General features: G+C 43.5%; 1 protein-coding gene across 2 annotated transcripts in view; it reads right to left on the bottom strand.

Moving 5' to 3' along the window:
- Window positions 1–675: 675 nt before the first annotated feature.
- The window catches only part of SIRT5 (sirtuin 5), a 126,103-nt gene continuing 112,387 nt past the window's right edge, over window positions 676–14,391 (bottom strand). For both annotated transcript variants that reach the window (XM_069218120.1, XM_069218110.1), the window contains exons 8-9: window positions 8,340–8,455; window positions 676–1,204 (exon numbers count right to left, since the gene is read on the bottom strand). In XM_069218120.1, the coding sequence (XP_069074221.1) occupies window positions 1,132–1,204; window positions 8,340–8,455 (189 nt within the window). In that variant the 3' untranslated portion in view covers window positions 676–1,131. The remainder of the gene's footprint in view (window positions 1,205–8,339; window positions 8,456–14,391) is intronic.

The raw sequence follows: 14,391 nt of genomic DNA on the forward strand, positions 1-14,391 counted from the left end.
ACCAGCCACTGGCGAGCTGACTTCCTCACCAGCTCTGATGCTCCAAACCAGGAGTGCTGTACTAAACATCAGTTCCTGTGTGCGGTGTCCAAACATAATAAACACCCGTTAACAGTGTTAAATCCCATTTAGATAATTATTTGGAGACAAAAATCTCGTCTGAGTACGTACCCAACACAAATCATCACGCACCTGCGAAAATTCCACTTGGAGATAATACGGCCGTAAGAAGCTCTCATGAAATTCCAGGTATAGAAGGTTTAGAGGAGAAACTGCAGGCTTTACGTGCGCTCCAGTTAATTAATTCAGGCAATCCCTTACAGCACCATGAAGAATTTCTAGATCTGTGTGGTCGAAGAGCTTATACCCTTGTGAGCCGGTTTGGTCATGTATCTAGCCTGCCTACATCAACAAGGCCGCTAAACAGATTAAGGATGTGTCTTGGGTGTCCGCTGCACGTCTAAGTTGTCAGATGCAGTGACTGTCGGCCAGGCACCCAGTGATGCTGCAAACTGCTAGAAAGTTGGCCCAGGAGCTTTCCTTAGTGGATTCTCGAGTGTGTCAGCGCCATGGTGTCAGACGAGCACACTATAATACTGCTTTTGTACAATTGTATGATAAGGCACAAATTAGCACTGTTAATGCACAAGAATGTATACTCAGAAACCTAAGAGGTGACATAATATCCACATTTTATTTTTACTGGTAAATTAGATAGATTAAAAAAAAAAAAAAAAATTAGAAGGTTTTCCTTACAAACTGTCCATTCTTTCAGTCGTGACCTTATTGGAGAGGTCCAAACCAAAGCTTAAACAAGTCAGATAAGGAATCACTTCGGAAGGACGAAAACAACTTTCTATGCAGCAAATAATAAAAGTGCGTTGATGCTGGGAGACGCATCCGATTGAAAAAAACAATCAATCTTTGAATTTAGTTTGTCATTTTTCCCATGCAAGTGAGACCCCTTCGAGCAATATAATTCTAGCGATCCTTGTTAAATCCCCGAACTTAGTGGCGCTTTTGTGGAAGGGGAAATTTCATCAATACCATCAACCATTATAAAATTCACAGCAGTTTTTCATATTTTGAAATTAAGTTTTACTGTTGCTTATTGTTGATCACATTTCACGTTTAGATTATTTCACTTTCATGGCGAGCAAGTGCCTCGGACAGGGTTGTCCCACATGGACCCTGGAAATGAAAACTGAAAAGAAACAAAATTATAAGGTTATTTTGTTTCTGTCATATGTGAACAAAACAAACACATCGTAGCATAAAATATACATTACTTCAAAGATTACAAATAAGACATAAAAAGCTTTGAATTGAGTCAGATGATTTCCAAGATCAGTGTAATCTAGCTTTGCATGGCCTGTTGCACTGCCTGAAACATAGATACATTATTTTCCCTTTTTCCCACCTGTTTTGTACAAGCCTGATACTTGGTATGGCAAATCAGGTACAGCCACTCACTGCTATTACACCCAAACAATGACCTGTGGTACATTATGAGAGATAAATACAAAAAGACCTTCTTCCGTGATTGTGCAAGGTAGTTCTTCTTCACTGTGGACTTCACACTGAGCAGCATAATGCAAAAGAGACACAACTGGAGTTTTTTTTTTCTATAGGCACAGTCACACGACACAATTAGTACTAATTCACATCCTGGCGTGCCCTGTACTGGTAGTTTTAAAAGACGCCTCCTCCAGAAATCCATTGAATCTCAAACTGTCCAGACCACTGTACTGAGATCACATTGGGCACAATGCATATTGTTAACAAAAACTCCAGGGTACATCCACAACCCCACCTCCAGCATAAGAGTTCAAAACTCTTCATGAGCGTTACAGAGCTTCTGTGGACCCCCAGCAATTCAACAACGCAATTCAGATAACCCCCAAAAGTATGATTACAAAAATAGCCAGGAATAACCAACGTACCAACAGTACAAAGCTGGCCAAACCAAACCTCTCTGAAGGAATTCAACCCAAGATCAAAGAACTAATAGCAGGTGGCTCATGTGTAGCAAAAAACACGTTTCTCTAAGCAACCATTTAGGAAAAACAAAATAAATAACTGTAAAAAGGAGATGCAGGCGAAATAGAGATAAATTAACATAAGCAGCGGGCCTTTAAGAAACTCCATCTTAATGGTTGCCTGGCAAAAACTGCTTACAGGATTTCAGCAGCAGGATCGAAAGAGACCTAGCATCACATTTGAGATGGACAGCCTCATGGCAATCTCCCTGTGAGGACTGAAAAAGACAAACAAGCAACCCTCAGAGTGAGGACACCAGGGAAACACCTCTGGCAACACAGTCCACATGATCCAAGACGGGCAGAAGCTGAAAAAGAGCAACATAAAAAGTGGAATCAATGCTGCTGGCCCAGTACGATGGCCTCACATCCTCCAACAGTGCAAAACTAATAGTGCATGCCCAGACTATGAAAGCAACAGGCGCCATACACAGCAAATTTGAAGGAACATAATGACTGAATTCTGGCAAGCCTTCTTGCCTAAGTACTTCAAACCTTGAGATGAAGCTGCAAAAGCAGATGGATCTAGAAAGATCCACCTTCCATCAGCCAACCAAAGTAGCAACACTTTGGTTTGGATAGGGAAAGAATAAACAGCAGAAAGTTATCTGACGCACTCAGTTACTAAAGGCTCACCTGTCTACTGACTGCAGAAGAAGACAAAAGAGCTCTCCAATGGTAAAGTGTCTTCTAAAAGCCATATTGCATGAAAGGAACTACTTCTGTGGAGCTAGAAGGGGGACTTATCGAAAGAAGGCCGGCAGAGTGGAGAGAAGGATAAGGCTAAGCAAGCCTATGCAAGCATAATATGGGGGTCACAGGGGAGGTAAACCACTCAGCAGAAAGAACTTTTCAGGCCTAAGTATGCAGGGATAGGTGGTACCAACACCCCCAAAGCAAAGGTGGGAGCTTCTGTCTAGCAGGAGCAGAGAATAACTCCAAGTTCCCATTAGACTGAAGGAGCGTGGAGGTCTGAAAGTGGGTAACTGGTTCATGCCTAATCATCCATACCACAGGTCTGCTTGTAAAAACCTTTCGTACAAGCGGAGCTTCACCATATATACTGAGGTTCAAGTGATTTTACTTTCGAAAGTAGTGCTGTGCTAGGGTCTTCCATCCACGTCTTCGGTGCTGATGCAAAACCAATGCATTAACCACATATGACTGATTTGCTCACTTCCCATAATGTGAAAACCGATGGAGTTCAAACATAAATTTGAGCATATCAAGTGCCGACACACTTGGGTAAGTATAGGGAAATGACATCATCTGATACTGTAGTACTCCCCTGCTACACCTGGTGCATGGTATCCTAAAGTGATTAGCCCAGGAGAATGTAATCTATTTTCTTGTTTATATAAGTGAACGAAAAATGGTGACGTTTCTCGTGGGTGTGTGGACTAGCTATTTATAAGAGACCACTTGTTATGCTTCACTTAAGGACACACTGCTGAGATTGCGGTCTTATGCTGGTGTTTTTAATTTACCATTTATCTAGCATGGGTTCCAATACGAAGGTGACATCGGCACCTAGCATCACTTGCCATTGACCAGAATCTTTAATGATGGCAAACAGGCCGGCAAAAGAGCAATCATTCCCATTGCTGGGAATGTACACGCAGAATGTGCCTCTCTCTTCATCATGAACCTTAACGTTTCCCGCAGATTCTAGCAATAGCATGAAAAAAGCCATTTAAGGGAATATGTCTGTTTCCCTTTTTTTTGGGGTGGGGGGGATTATGTGTCTACTTTCAGTGCCCTAAGCTCAGAGAATACGTTCCTTTTAGGTGTTGACTATAGACAGCTTAAGCTGTCTGTTGCAAAGACCTATGATTTGCAACGAATAACATATTTAGAGTGCACCCCATTATCATGATTGGATGGCTTTGTTGTCTATCCAAGTTGTCTGATCCCAGTTCAGCGACTTTACTCCCCCTTCTTGTACTTATGTTGCCCAGGGGGAATCGCAGTGCTCTGAATGGATTATTTATATCCTTTCAATACATAGCTGAGGACCTCTGTTTATAAAATTGGATTCAGTACTCCACTGGCGAGCATGTGTTTCCCTGCTCTCTCCCACCCAACCAGCTCCTTTTACATTACCTCATCCCCTGCTTCCCTATGCTAATTGTCCACGCTAGATGTTTTTGAAATTATTTATTTATGAGGGTGCAGCAGCTGCAAGGAACTGCCAGACCCGCGCTTCCTTTTTTTCTATTCACAGGTGCTTGTTTTCACCTTTTCTTTTTTTACATATTGATTTACCTTTCTTTCTTGGCTGTTTTTTATGTTAGATTGGTAACTCGAAAAATGGTCAACTTGGTATGCATTTTCTTTAGCTGAAAATCACTGCAAGATTACCAGACATATATGAACATGCCACTTGACATTTGTGTGCACCTTTAAAAAAGCGATGGCAAAGCCAATAGGTCAGCCTTTTAGAGCTGAAACGTATTGGGTTTGCCAATGCTTGTTTGAAAGAGGCGTAACATTTAAATAAGTAACTTAAGCCGTTAGAAATTGTAAATGTATGAGTGCATTACTGAATGTCTGTTGTTGAGCATGTTTAAGTTTTGGTTTCCTAAGCGACGGTGCGTCAACTGGAAAGCATGGCAAGTTGTGTGCCTTCTCTCTGCCTTGTCCATTACCTCCCTCCGCCTAAAAAACAAATATTTAAATATAAAGTTTTAACACTTAGCCAGTATCTCCGTATTGAGGGCGTTATAGAGAATGAGTTCTTTTGTGGCATCTCCAGGTATCAAATAACGTGATGTGATTTGGTGCCTATGCTAGGATATTCAACTAAACCATTAGTTATTTCAGTTGCATGTGATCTGCATAATCCACTCGGGGTTTATTTTCCTTCTAGCTTCATGTGGAGATCTACCTCCTTTTTTCTTTCAAGACTTGGCAGGACTGGTTGCAACCTGGCTGGAGAAAATACTGCACTCCTTTGATGATTCAGGCATCGTGTAGTACAGTGAGCGTCTCATCAGGCCCTCAAATTTAAGAAATCGCTCATTGAAGAAGCTTTACGTGCATAGAACAGAAAAAGGCAGTGGAGAATCTACTAACTCTTCATTATTGGAGTGTACTCATCGATTAGCCTTAATCAATCTGACATCCAGTGCCCCTTTACTAAAATTATGTCCTTAAATACCATGGTATGCATAATATCTTCAATGACTGTAAGGAAATCTAGTTGATGAAGACATCTTATAGAAGACGGTGAAGGCTGTATCTGGCAGCTGTACCAACCATTTCTTATAAGCAACAAGGTGAGATGGACAAGTAGAACAAAATGTGTATAAGGGTTGTTGCCTTTCACTACCATCAATATCCCTCTCATGTGAATATTGTTGCAGAGAGACCGCCTTTTTAAATTTTGTGGGTGTTTTTTCACTACTTTGATTTCAAGATGCACTAGTCAAAACAATATGCAGTTTTTTGGTTGCCGTTGGAGTTTTCTGAAGAATTTTCTACTTCAAAGACCCTTTCTTCATCACAGTAACTTATCATCAAAGGTCCACCATGCCACTCCACAGTTTCTATTGGATGAAGAACACCTAATCTTGAATTACATTAAGGACATTATCCATACTATCCTTTGAAATCACAGTGATGCCACACCTAGGTGGAGCTTTATGACGGGGTAGTTATAAGAGAGCTCTCAGACAGAGGTTTGTTTTTGTACCAGCTGTTATCATGGGCTCAGTAGGTCACTTATGTAGTGTTTGTTCTTGTTTTATCTCATACCCAGGCAGGTTTGAAGTCTGGCGGCCTCTTAGTGTACTGCATGGAATTGATGGATATGCCACTGCTGCGAGTATGAGCCAATAACTAGGACTATGCAAATATCAGTTTATGTTGGCATAATCGTGTGTACTTTCTGGCCTTCCTTTTTCGGCTTGTTGCACGAAAAGCTTGAAATTAAGCTATTGTGTCAAATCACGCAGTTCTACTGCGTGAGCACAGGAACAGTACAAAAGAATAGAACGAGGGTGGCTGTTGATCAGTTGATCATGTCACGATTTTGTGCCAGTTTTTTAGTGCAAAAAGTGTTCTCGTAGCCAAAAATGAGAATACATTTTTTGCTTTAAAAAAATCCTACAAAATGCTGGATCTGTGACTCCTGTATTTTTTTTATGGAATCCTGCAAACTTTTCCTCGAGGAAATGATGCAATTTTGCACAATTCTTCCAGTAACCCATTGAAGACATTTCAAAGGAGAATCAATCAGGTATACACAGAATTTTCAAATTACGGCATTTCTGCTGCTGACCACAATTGATAGAAATCGAAGGGGACCTCCTTACAGCTGTCATGCTGAACTGGAAGCTACGTTTTTTAAGTCACTTATTGGGGACTGGGCTGTCGTGCCCATTGAGTTTATCCCGCCTGATGAGCAGCTCTGCATCAGTTCACCCACTTGTCTCACCTGAAATGAGACAGCATCAGGCTCTTGCTGCACTGGTTCTGGCCATGACACCACCTCCTTCACTAGTAACACAAAAAGATGATGGACGGAGTGCTGACAATGCAAACACTCACCCCCAGTCACAGATCTGGGTTTAATCCATCGTTCTTTTGCTCACCATGCCACCCCAGTTCGGACCCAGCCATATGCAAATCAGTCTTGACCCTGTTCCTCATGGGAACAGTCCAGCCCGAACTGCCAGGCCAGGTCCTCCCTGGACCGGAAACAAGCATCCTGGGACCGGTTTCAGGGTATCACCCTTCTTCAGCCAGGCTAGCTTGATTCCAGTGGCACAGTGAGCAAGGGACCCACGTCTGGGCATACCCTTCCCACTTAGGGCAACATTAGTAACACAAAAAGATGATGGACGGAGTGCTGACAATGCAAACACTCACCCCCAGTCACAGATCTGGGTTTAATCCATCGTTCTTTTGCTCACCATGCCACCCCAGTTCGGACCCAGCCATATGCAAATCAGTCTTGACCCTGTTCCTCATGGGAACAGTCCAGCCCGAACTGCCAGGCCAGGTCCTCCCTGGACCGGAAACAAGCATCCTGGGACCGGTTTCAGGGTATCACCCTTCTTCAGCCAGGCTAGCTTGATTCCAGTGGCACAGTGAGCAAGGGACCCACGTCTGGGCATACCCTTCCCACTTAGGGCAACATTAGTAACACAAAAAGACTAAGTGGGAAGGGTATGCCCAGACGTGGGTCCCGTGCTTCCCATGCCACTGGATTCAAGCTAGCCTGGCTGATGAGGGGTGAAACCCCGAAACCGGTCCCAGGATGCTTGTTTCCGGTCCAGTGAGGACCTGGCTTGGCAGTTCGGTCTGGACTGTTCCCATGAGGAACAGGGTCAAGACTGATTTGCATATGGCTGGGTCCAAACTGGGGTGGCATGGTGAGCAAAAGAACGATGGATTAAACCCAGATCTATGACTGGGGGTGAGTGTTTGACAATGTTCAGCATTCCGTCCATCACTTGTTGTTTTTGCTTTGTCGCCCTAAGTGGGAAGGGTATGCCCAGACGTGGGTCCCGTGCTTCCCATGCCACTGGATTCAAGCTAGCCTGGCTGATGAGGGGTGAAACCCCGAAACCGGTCCCAGGATGCTTGTTTCCGGTCCAGTGAGGACCTGGCTTGGCAGTTCGGTCTGGACTGTTCCCATGAGGAACAGGGTCAAGACTGATTTGCATATGGCTGGGTCCAAACTGGGGTGGCGTGGTGAGCAAAAGAACGATGGATTAAACCCAGATCTATGACTGGGGGTGAGTGTTTGACAATGTTCAGCATTCCGTCCATCACTTGTTGTTTTTGCTTTACCACCTCCTTCACCCCTCACTTGCCCCAGCAAGGACCTAGCTCTTCCGATTTTCAGAAGGGACCCCAGTGTGGCCTTGGTGCACTGAACTGGATTGTACCATCACTGTAGGATAGAGTACTCCAGTCCCCTAGATAGTTGAGGCTCAGCTCATCCCATGGCTTCGGTTAATGCCTACTTAAGAGATCACATAACGTTTCTGGAAATTTTCTGAAGCCTCTAATCTAATCTCTAAATAAAATAACAATAAAAAAGCTAAACTTTGATATTTCACCCAAAATAACTTGACGGGCCTCATAATAAAATTAGCAAGTCCAGTTAAATTGCGGATTCAAGATGTGTGCCATAATATTACGACTAAACTTCAGGGCTGTAAAAAACAAAATCGAATAAATAACTTGGTCAAGCAATTGTTGAGTTGCCACGTGTGAACTAAAAGTCCATCGGTCTAAAATGTAAAATAAACTTCTGCTACTATGTGATCTTCATAAAGGCATAGTTACCTGAAGCTGGTGGTGGCAGGTGTGGTCTCCATATTAAACTCTGCCACTGGCACTCCCCTGGCAGCCACTTGAGGGGCGAACATTGCAGCTGGATAGACAACGGAGGAGGTGCCAACCTGTGTGAAAAAGGCATCATTACTTCAGATCAAATAACTTCTACACTTTTAATACAGCCGTAAAATGGATTGAAACAATTTGAACTGTAAATTTTTTTTAACATTCCCGGTGAGGTCTTGTAATACTGTTTGTCGGGTGCATCTTCACCTCAAACATGTGGCAAGCGAATCACTATGAGTACTTACATCTTTTATCTTAAACCTTATTGGATTTTTATCACAAGAGCTGTTCTTCATTAACTACCAAAAAGTAGTGATATAAAGTACGAACATTTAATGACTACACATTCCAGTGATTTCTAAAGGCTCCTTCCTGATTGGCACTTTCTTTTCCATCTGAATTCTGGGAAGCTAAGGAGCATGTTTGCTCTCACCCCGTAGCGTCTCACCTGGTGAAAGGTCTCCCTGTCTGGAAAGATCATTTTTCGTTTACCATACGTGGCGAGGAAGAAATACATGTTTTATTTCTAAAAACAGGCTCTTATGTGGGGATGTGAGAGGTATGGCGTTCACAAGGTTTAATACCGGGCAGGAGTGATGGACTGCCCAAGCATTACTGAGCATGCCCAAACTAATTACACATCCTAACTCCCAGCATGGCGATTGCTGAAATGTTGGTTGCCACCTTGGCCTAGTTGCCATGTGGCATCCTGCTCATTTCACTACGATGGTCTGGTATGTTTTTTTGAGCACAGGACTGACATGCGCCACATAACTGGAGGTCTACACAAAGGCCCCCATTACAAGTTGGGAAGACAATTCCCACGCGGAATTCCGCTCCGTTGATATTTCTACACCGGATTTCAGGCCAGGAAGCACTGGAGCTGATTTTAAAGGCTGGAAAATTTGTTTCTGTGATTAGTGGGGTGAGTCCCCACAAACGAACTCCGTGTACATCGAACCATAATGACATCAAAGCATTTTCCTAACATAACTACAACAGGAGCCTCTAACTGAAAATTCAGGATGCAAGCTGCCTGCTGGACACTCCAGCTGTGGTCACAGCAACTAACACCGAACTGCTTACCGAAACCAGCAGCTGGGAACCGAGGAGCTGATACCAAGGTCACTACACCAGAATACTGAAGACGTCAGCCCTGAGGGCACCAAAAGCTACTGAACTATAAAAGTAACTGAGGCAGTCACGTTAACATGCATCCCAGTGCACCTGCAGGCCAAACCATGGACGCAACGGCAGAGTACACGGGGCTGACGGCACTGAACACCATCAATATTAAAAGCATGAAGAGGCATGATCCTGTCAGAGCCGCAGCACAAAGAGTGAATACGGAGACTTCAAGTGGCCCAGGACTGAGGAATACTTTCTGTCCTTTTACCGACTGACAGACAAGATAATAGTCTAGGAGACGCAAGCATGCACGTATGCACGTATATTTGGGCGCCCGCAAAGGGGGGGGGGGCTAGGAGGGGGATTGGGTGCGTGTATGTGCGCGCGTGTGGACTTGTACGCGAAAACCTATGTACAAAGCACTCGAGCACTGTACAAAGGCTATGAGTACAATTCAGGGAGAAGGTGACGCGTGTGGGTATCTGAGGTAAGCGGGGAAGAATAGGAGAGGGAGTTGACGAGAGTGAGGTGAGGCATGGTTTGGGAGGGACTGAAGCACGTTAGGGAGGCGAGAAGAAAAACATCAGGAGAATGAGATACTTGGAGATGCTGTGTAACGGAGGAGGTGGCAGCGGGGCTGCAGGATATAGTGCAAGCCAGTGTGGCGGGAGGGAGGGTTGAATGAAAGCAACGGCCATGGGGTGTGGGCTCAGCAACAAAGAAGGGACTGGGCTTGAAACTAAACCAGGGGCACAAGACGGGATGTGGTGGTGGAAAGGAAGCAGGAAGCAGGTAGAGTGGCTGCGGGGCTCAGATGGAAGGAGGGTATCAAGGAGAAAAGAACCAGGGTAACAGGCAACCTGGTTTTGAGAACAGTAATGCAAGGGATAAACACGCAGTGTATTTTCTGCATTTGGTTGACAACTCACTTCTCCTATGTGACAATAAACGTCCCATGACTCAAATATACAGATGCCAATTATTGGTAAATTTTCAACAGTTCGTGAATTTGAGAATTTGGAGGGTGGTTGATCCTATACGGCTCAGAAGAACTTGATAAATGGGAATAATCATTTACTTCATAATTACGGCTAAAATTCATCTAAGTTGTAAAAGAAGTCAGCAATTATTTGCAAACACTACTGAATGACCGACTCCTATGGGTCTACTAGGCACATACGGGACCTCGATTTGGAAATTCTAACCGTGTCTAATGAAATGCTTGTACTCAAACAGTAAGAGAGGAAGTTAAATCGTGCTTGGAAAGGGACCTACTCACACTATGTGCTTGTTTACACGTTGATGTGAAGGAAGAAGTTGAAAACCAGCAGAATTTTGAAGATACTGCTGGAGTGTTACCAACTAAACAATATGCCCCAATATTTTACTGTGCTACTTCCCAAACACTCAGCCAAAACATCAACAACAAACTTTAAAAGAGACAATCTGTCTTATACCTTTTTCTTCATAGTGCAGGGGTTATGAACATACAGACACTGAGTGAGAGTACAGATTTAAAACCTCTGCTCCCTTGTCAATTCCAGTCCATTATCATGAATAAAATGCTTTTTGACCATTCAAATGTCCCACATCCACTGCTTTATAAAACACAAAAACACATCCAGGCACAATTTTTATGCTTTTGATTTAGTCTATGAAAATTCAGATACATTGGGGTTCGAAAAACTGTTCATTATTTCCCTCACTGTAATGTTTTCCCCAATTTGCTGGACGTCTTTTTGTTTGGGCACTCTAGTTATGAAGCACTTAAAAGACAGGCATCCCGTACATGTACCAATCCTTTATTAAGCTACTTAAAAAAAGTCGACTTTACATAAAAGGTCATATAAGATGCAGCATGTTGAAGGGAGGGACTGACAAAAGTAGGAAACAAGCATTTGCAATTTAATGGGTCTCGCGTTTGCTCGAATTAGAGCTATTGGCGTTGTAAATTCCTAACTGGACTTTTCTTGCCAAATAAATTGAAAATGAAGAGTAAAGCGAGCCGTTTCAAAGCGCCACGGCCGCCATGAGCATGAGCGCGAAGAAGAGACCCAAAAGGAAAAATAAGTTTGCTCACAGTTAAATATATCAGCAAAAGAGCAATTATCCATGTAACAGGGTCAGTGTCCAAGGAGGTAACAAAACCGCCCCAAGGAGGGACAAATATAAAGCATTAACCAATGATGACAAAGGACTTTTGAACGGCATGCCCACGAACGAGTGATAATGATGGGTGTGCGGTGGGCGTGGTTAAAAGCCCACAACACTTACAAGTGAAAGCGCTTGCGTGCTCCACCTAAAAATGGAAAACTGGGGAAAAAGAACACACAATTTAAAGTGCTTAAAAATGGCAGAAGTGACTTGATGTTGTGGGACAGGGAGTGCGTTCTTCACACACTATACTCCGTAAGATTAAGACAGCAGTGATTTACACCAGCGGACATTTAACCCTGCTTTGCGCTAAAGAAAACTTGCTTAATGTGTCTACCTGACAGATGTGCAAAGGCTGTCTATCCTGTGTTTCTTATTATTGTAGCTAAAATATGAGGATGTATGACATATGATAAAAGTATCCAAGCAGCCACATGAGAAAACACAGTTATTTAAACTGCGCCAATGCACTTTACTGTCTCTTGTGCTGTACTAATGGGAAGCCAAGAAAAGATTCCTAGTACTGATGTTGTTAGCATGAGACATATGCACTGCAGCTGGACATGTTGCAAAGAGATCTCATTATATTCAGTGCTTAAGCTTTTTACTGAATTCGATGAAAATATGTAGAAAATATGTTAAATGACTGAAAATAAATTACCACAAACAATGGGACATGCAGCAGCAACAAAGCTGCACAAGCCCATGCATTAAGGGGCAGTGTGTGCCATCTAGTGGCAACACTGCACAACGATAGATCGTATTTCCAGAGGGTATGTGGAGCTGGTCTGACCCACAGAGCTCCTAGGCAGTGGAGGCATCAGGGTGGGAGACGGCGACAAGGCACTTAGGTTCTGATGATGATACCACTTTGTGTTCATTCGTCTGATCTTACTGACCTCGAATGCCTCAAAAGAAGCCATTGCTTCCAGTGCACGTAGACTGGGTGCTGGGGAAATTATTTTAAAGATTTAAGTCTGTTTTCTTAGGTGATACTTAATACAATCATAAGGTTACTCATGTTAGAAATAACACGGTTTTGAAGTTTTAAGCATCAAACGTATTTCCAGCATATACCTAGCGAGCAGGGTGGCAGGCAGGCGGGAGAGCTCACTGTGGTGTACTGAATACACAGGAGTCAGAAGGAAAGAAAAAATCTAATTTATTGTGCCCCCATCCACAGAATCCCGCTCAGGAATCTTAACATACAAAACCCCACGACGTACTATGGTACGATACCACACATGCTAAATGTTTTGTATAATTATTCTTAAGGAGAAAAGTTTAATCATCTTTGGGCATCTCTTCTGTGAGGAAGCAATGCAAGATTTTATAGATCATTTCGACCGACAGAAGTGAAGTTAGATCTACTTAAAAGATGTGGCTTTTCCCAGTCTGGATAACCAGAGAAGTGCAAATGGGGGCAATCTGAGGAGGGCTCAGGATTGAAGGAGGATGGGGTGGGGAAGAGTGTTAAGAGAGGGACAGTTGGTGTGGAAGGAAAAGATTGCATGGATACTGGTGTTCAGAGGTTGCAGAGTCCACGGGGAGGGGGCAGTTTGGAACATGTATGGCAGGGCTTGACAGGGATGCCGGAGGAGAACTGCAGAGCCTTCACGAAATACAAGCATTTGCAATGCAATAGGTCTTGCACATTTGTCATCTTTTGACAACAGCGCCCACGAGCAAAAACAGAACAAAAAAAACACGAGTGGAAATTGAGATAAGATGACTTAACAAATTAAAATAAAGTTAGCTTTAAAAAAAAAAAAAAAACTTTGCAATTTTGTTTGTCCTGCCGGGCATGTTTTTGCCAGTCACAAGCCTTCTGTTTGCAGCGCACTGGAAGATAGAACAAACCAGTACCTCAATCACGTTGGGAGCAGCGGATGGGCACTAAGTAGGTTGAAATCAGTTAGTGCTTCATCCCTGCTCCACACAGAGAAACGAAAGTGATGCCAGACATGCCTTGACGAATTACAATGCTGTAAAGAAGAGTGCCACGCAAACCAACAAATGGTGAGTAACAGGTGGGCTTCAAGCCCTTTACTGAAAACAACAGCGTCTCGCATGCGTAAGCACATGCATTCGCAGGCTCAACCCTAAAAATTGAAGTGAACAATAGCATTGACAAAACAAAACAGAAAAACAATAACGGCACAAGATTTCTTGTAAATAAATACACTTTTTGGTGAGAGGGTGAATTGAAGTCAAACAAGCACTGGCAAAGCCAATTTGTCTTTCCTATGCAAGAGCTATAGGTTTTAGCCAGTTGTTCATCAGCATGACTGCTTTTCAGCATGGCTAAAAGTTAGCGGCATAGAGGAGAGTGCTGTGTTGGATCAGAGTGGAATGGCGAAGACTGGAGTAGAGTGTTGTAGAATGGAGTGGCAGAGAGTGGCATACACTGGAGTGGCATAGAGTACAGTGGACTGGTGAAGAGAGAATTGGCGTAGAATGTGGCAGAGTATAGTGGCATTGAATTCAGTGGTGTACAATGCAGCTTCATAGAAAGCAGTGGCATAGATAAGAGTGGTGCATAGTAGAGTGGAGTGGCGTGGAGGGGCGCAGAGTGGAGTGATGTAGAGCAGAGTGGCGTAGAGTTCAGTGGTGTACAGCAGCGTGGCGTAGCGTGGTGCAGAGTGGAGTGGCATGGAATTGAGCGATGCAGAGGGTAGCGGTGCAAAGTAGAGTTGAGAATGCAGAGAACATT

Source organism: Pleurodeles waltl, chromosome 2_1, assembly GCF_031143425.1.
Source record: "Pleurodeles waltl isolate 20211129_DDA chromosome 2_1, aPleWal1.hap1.20221129, whole genome shotgun sequence".
NCBI lineage: Eukaryota > Metazoa > Chordata > Amphibia > Caudata > Salamandridae > Pleurodeles > Pleurodeles waltl.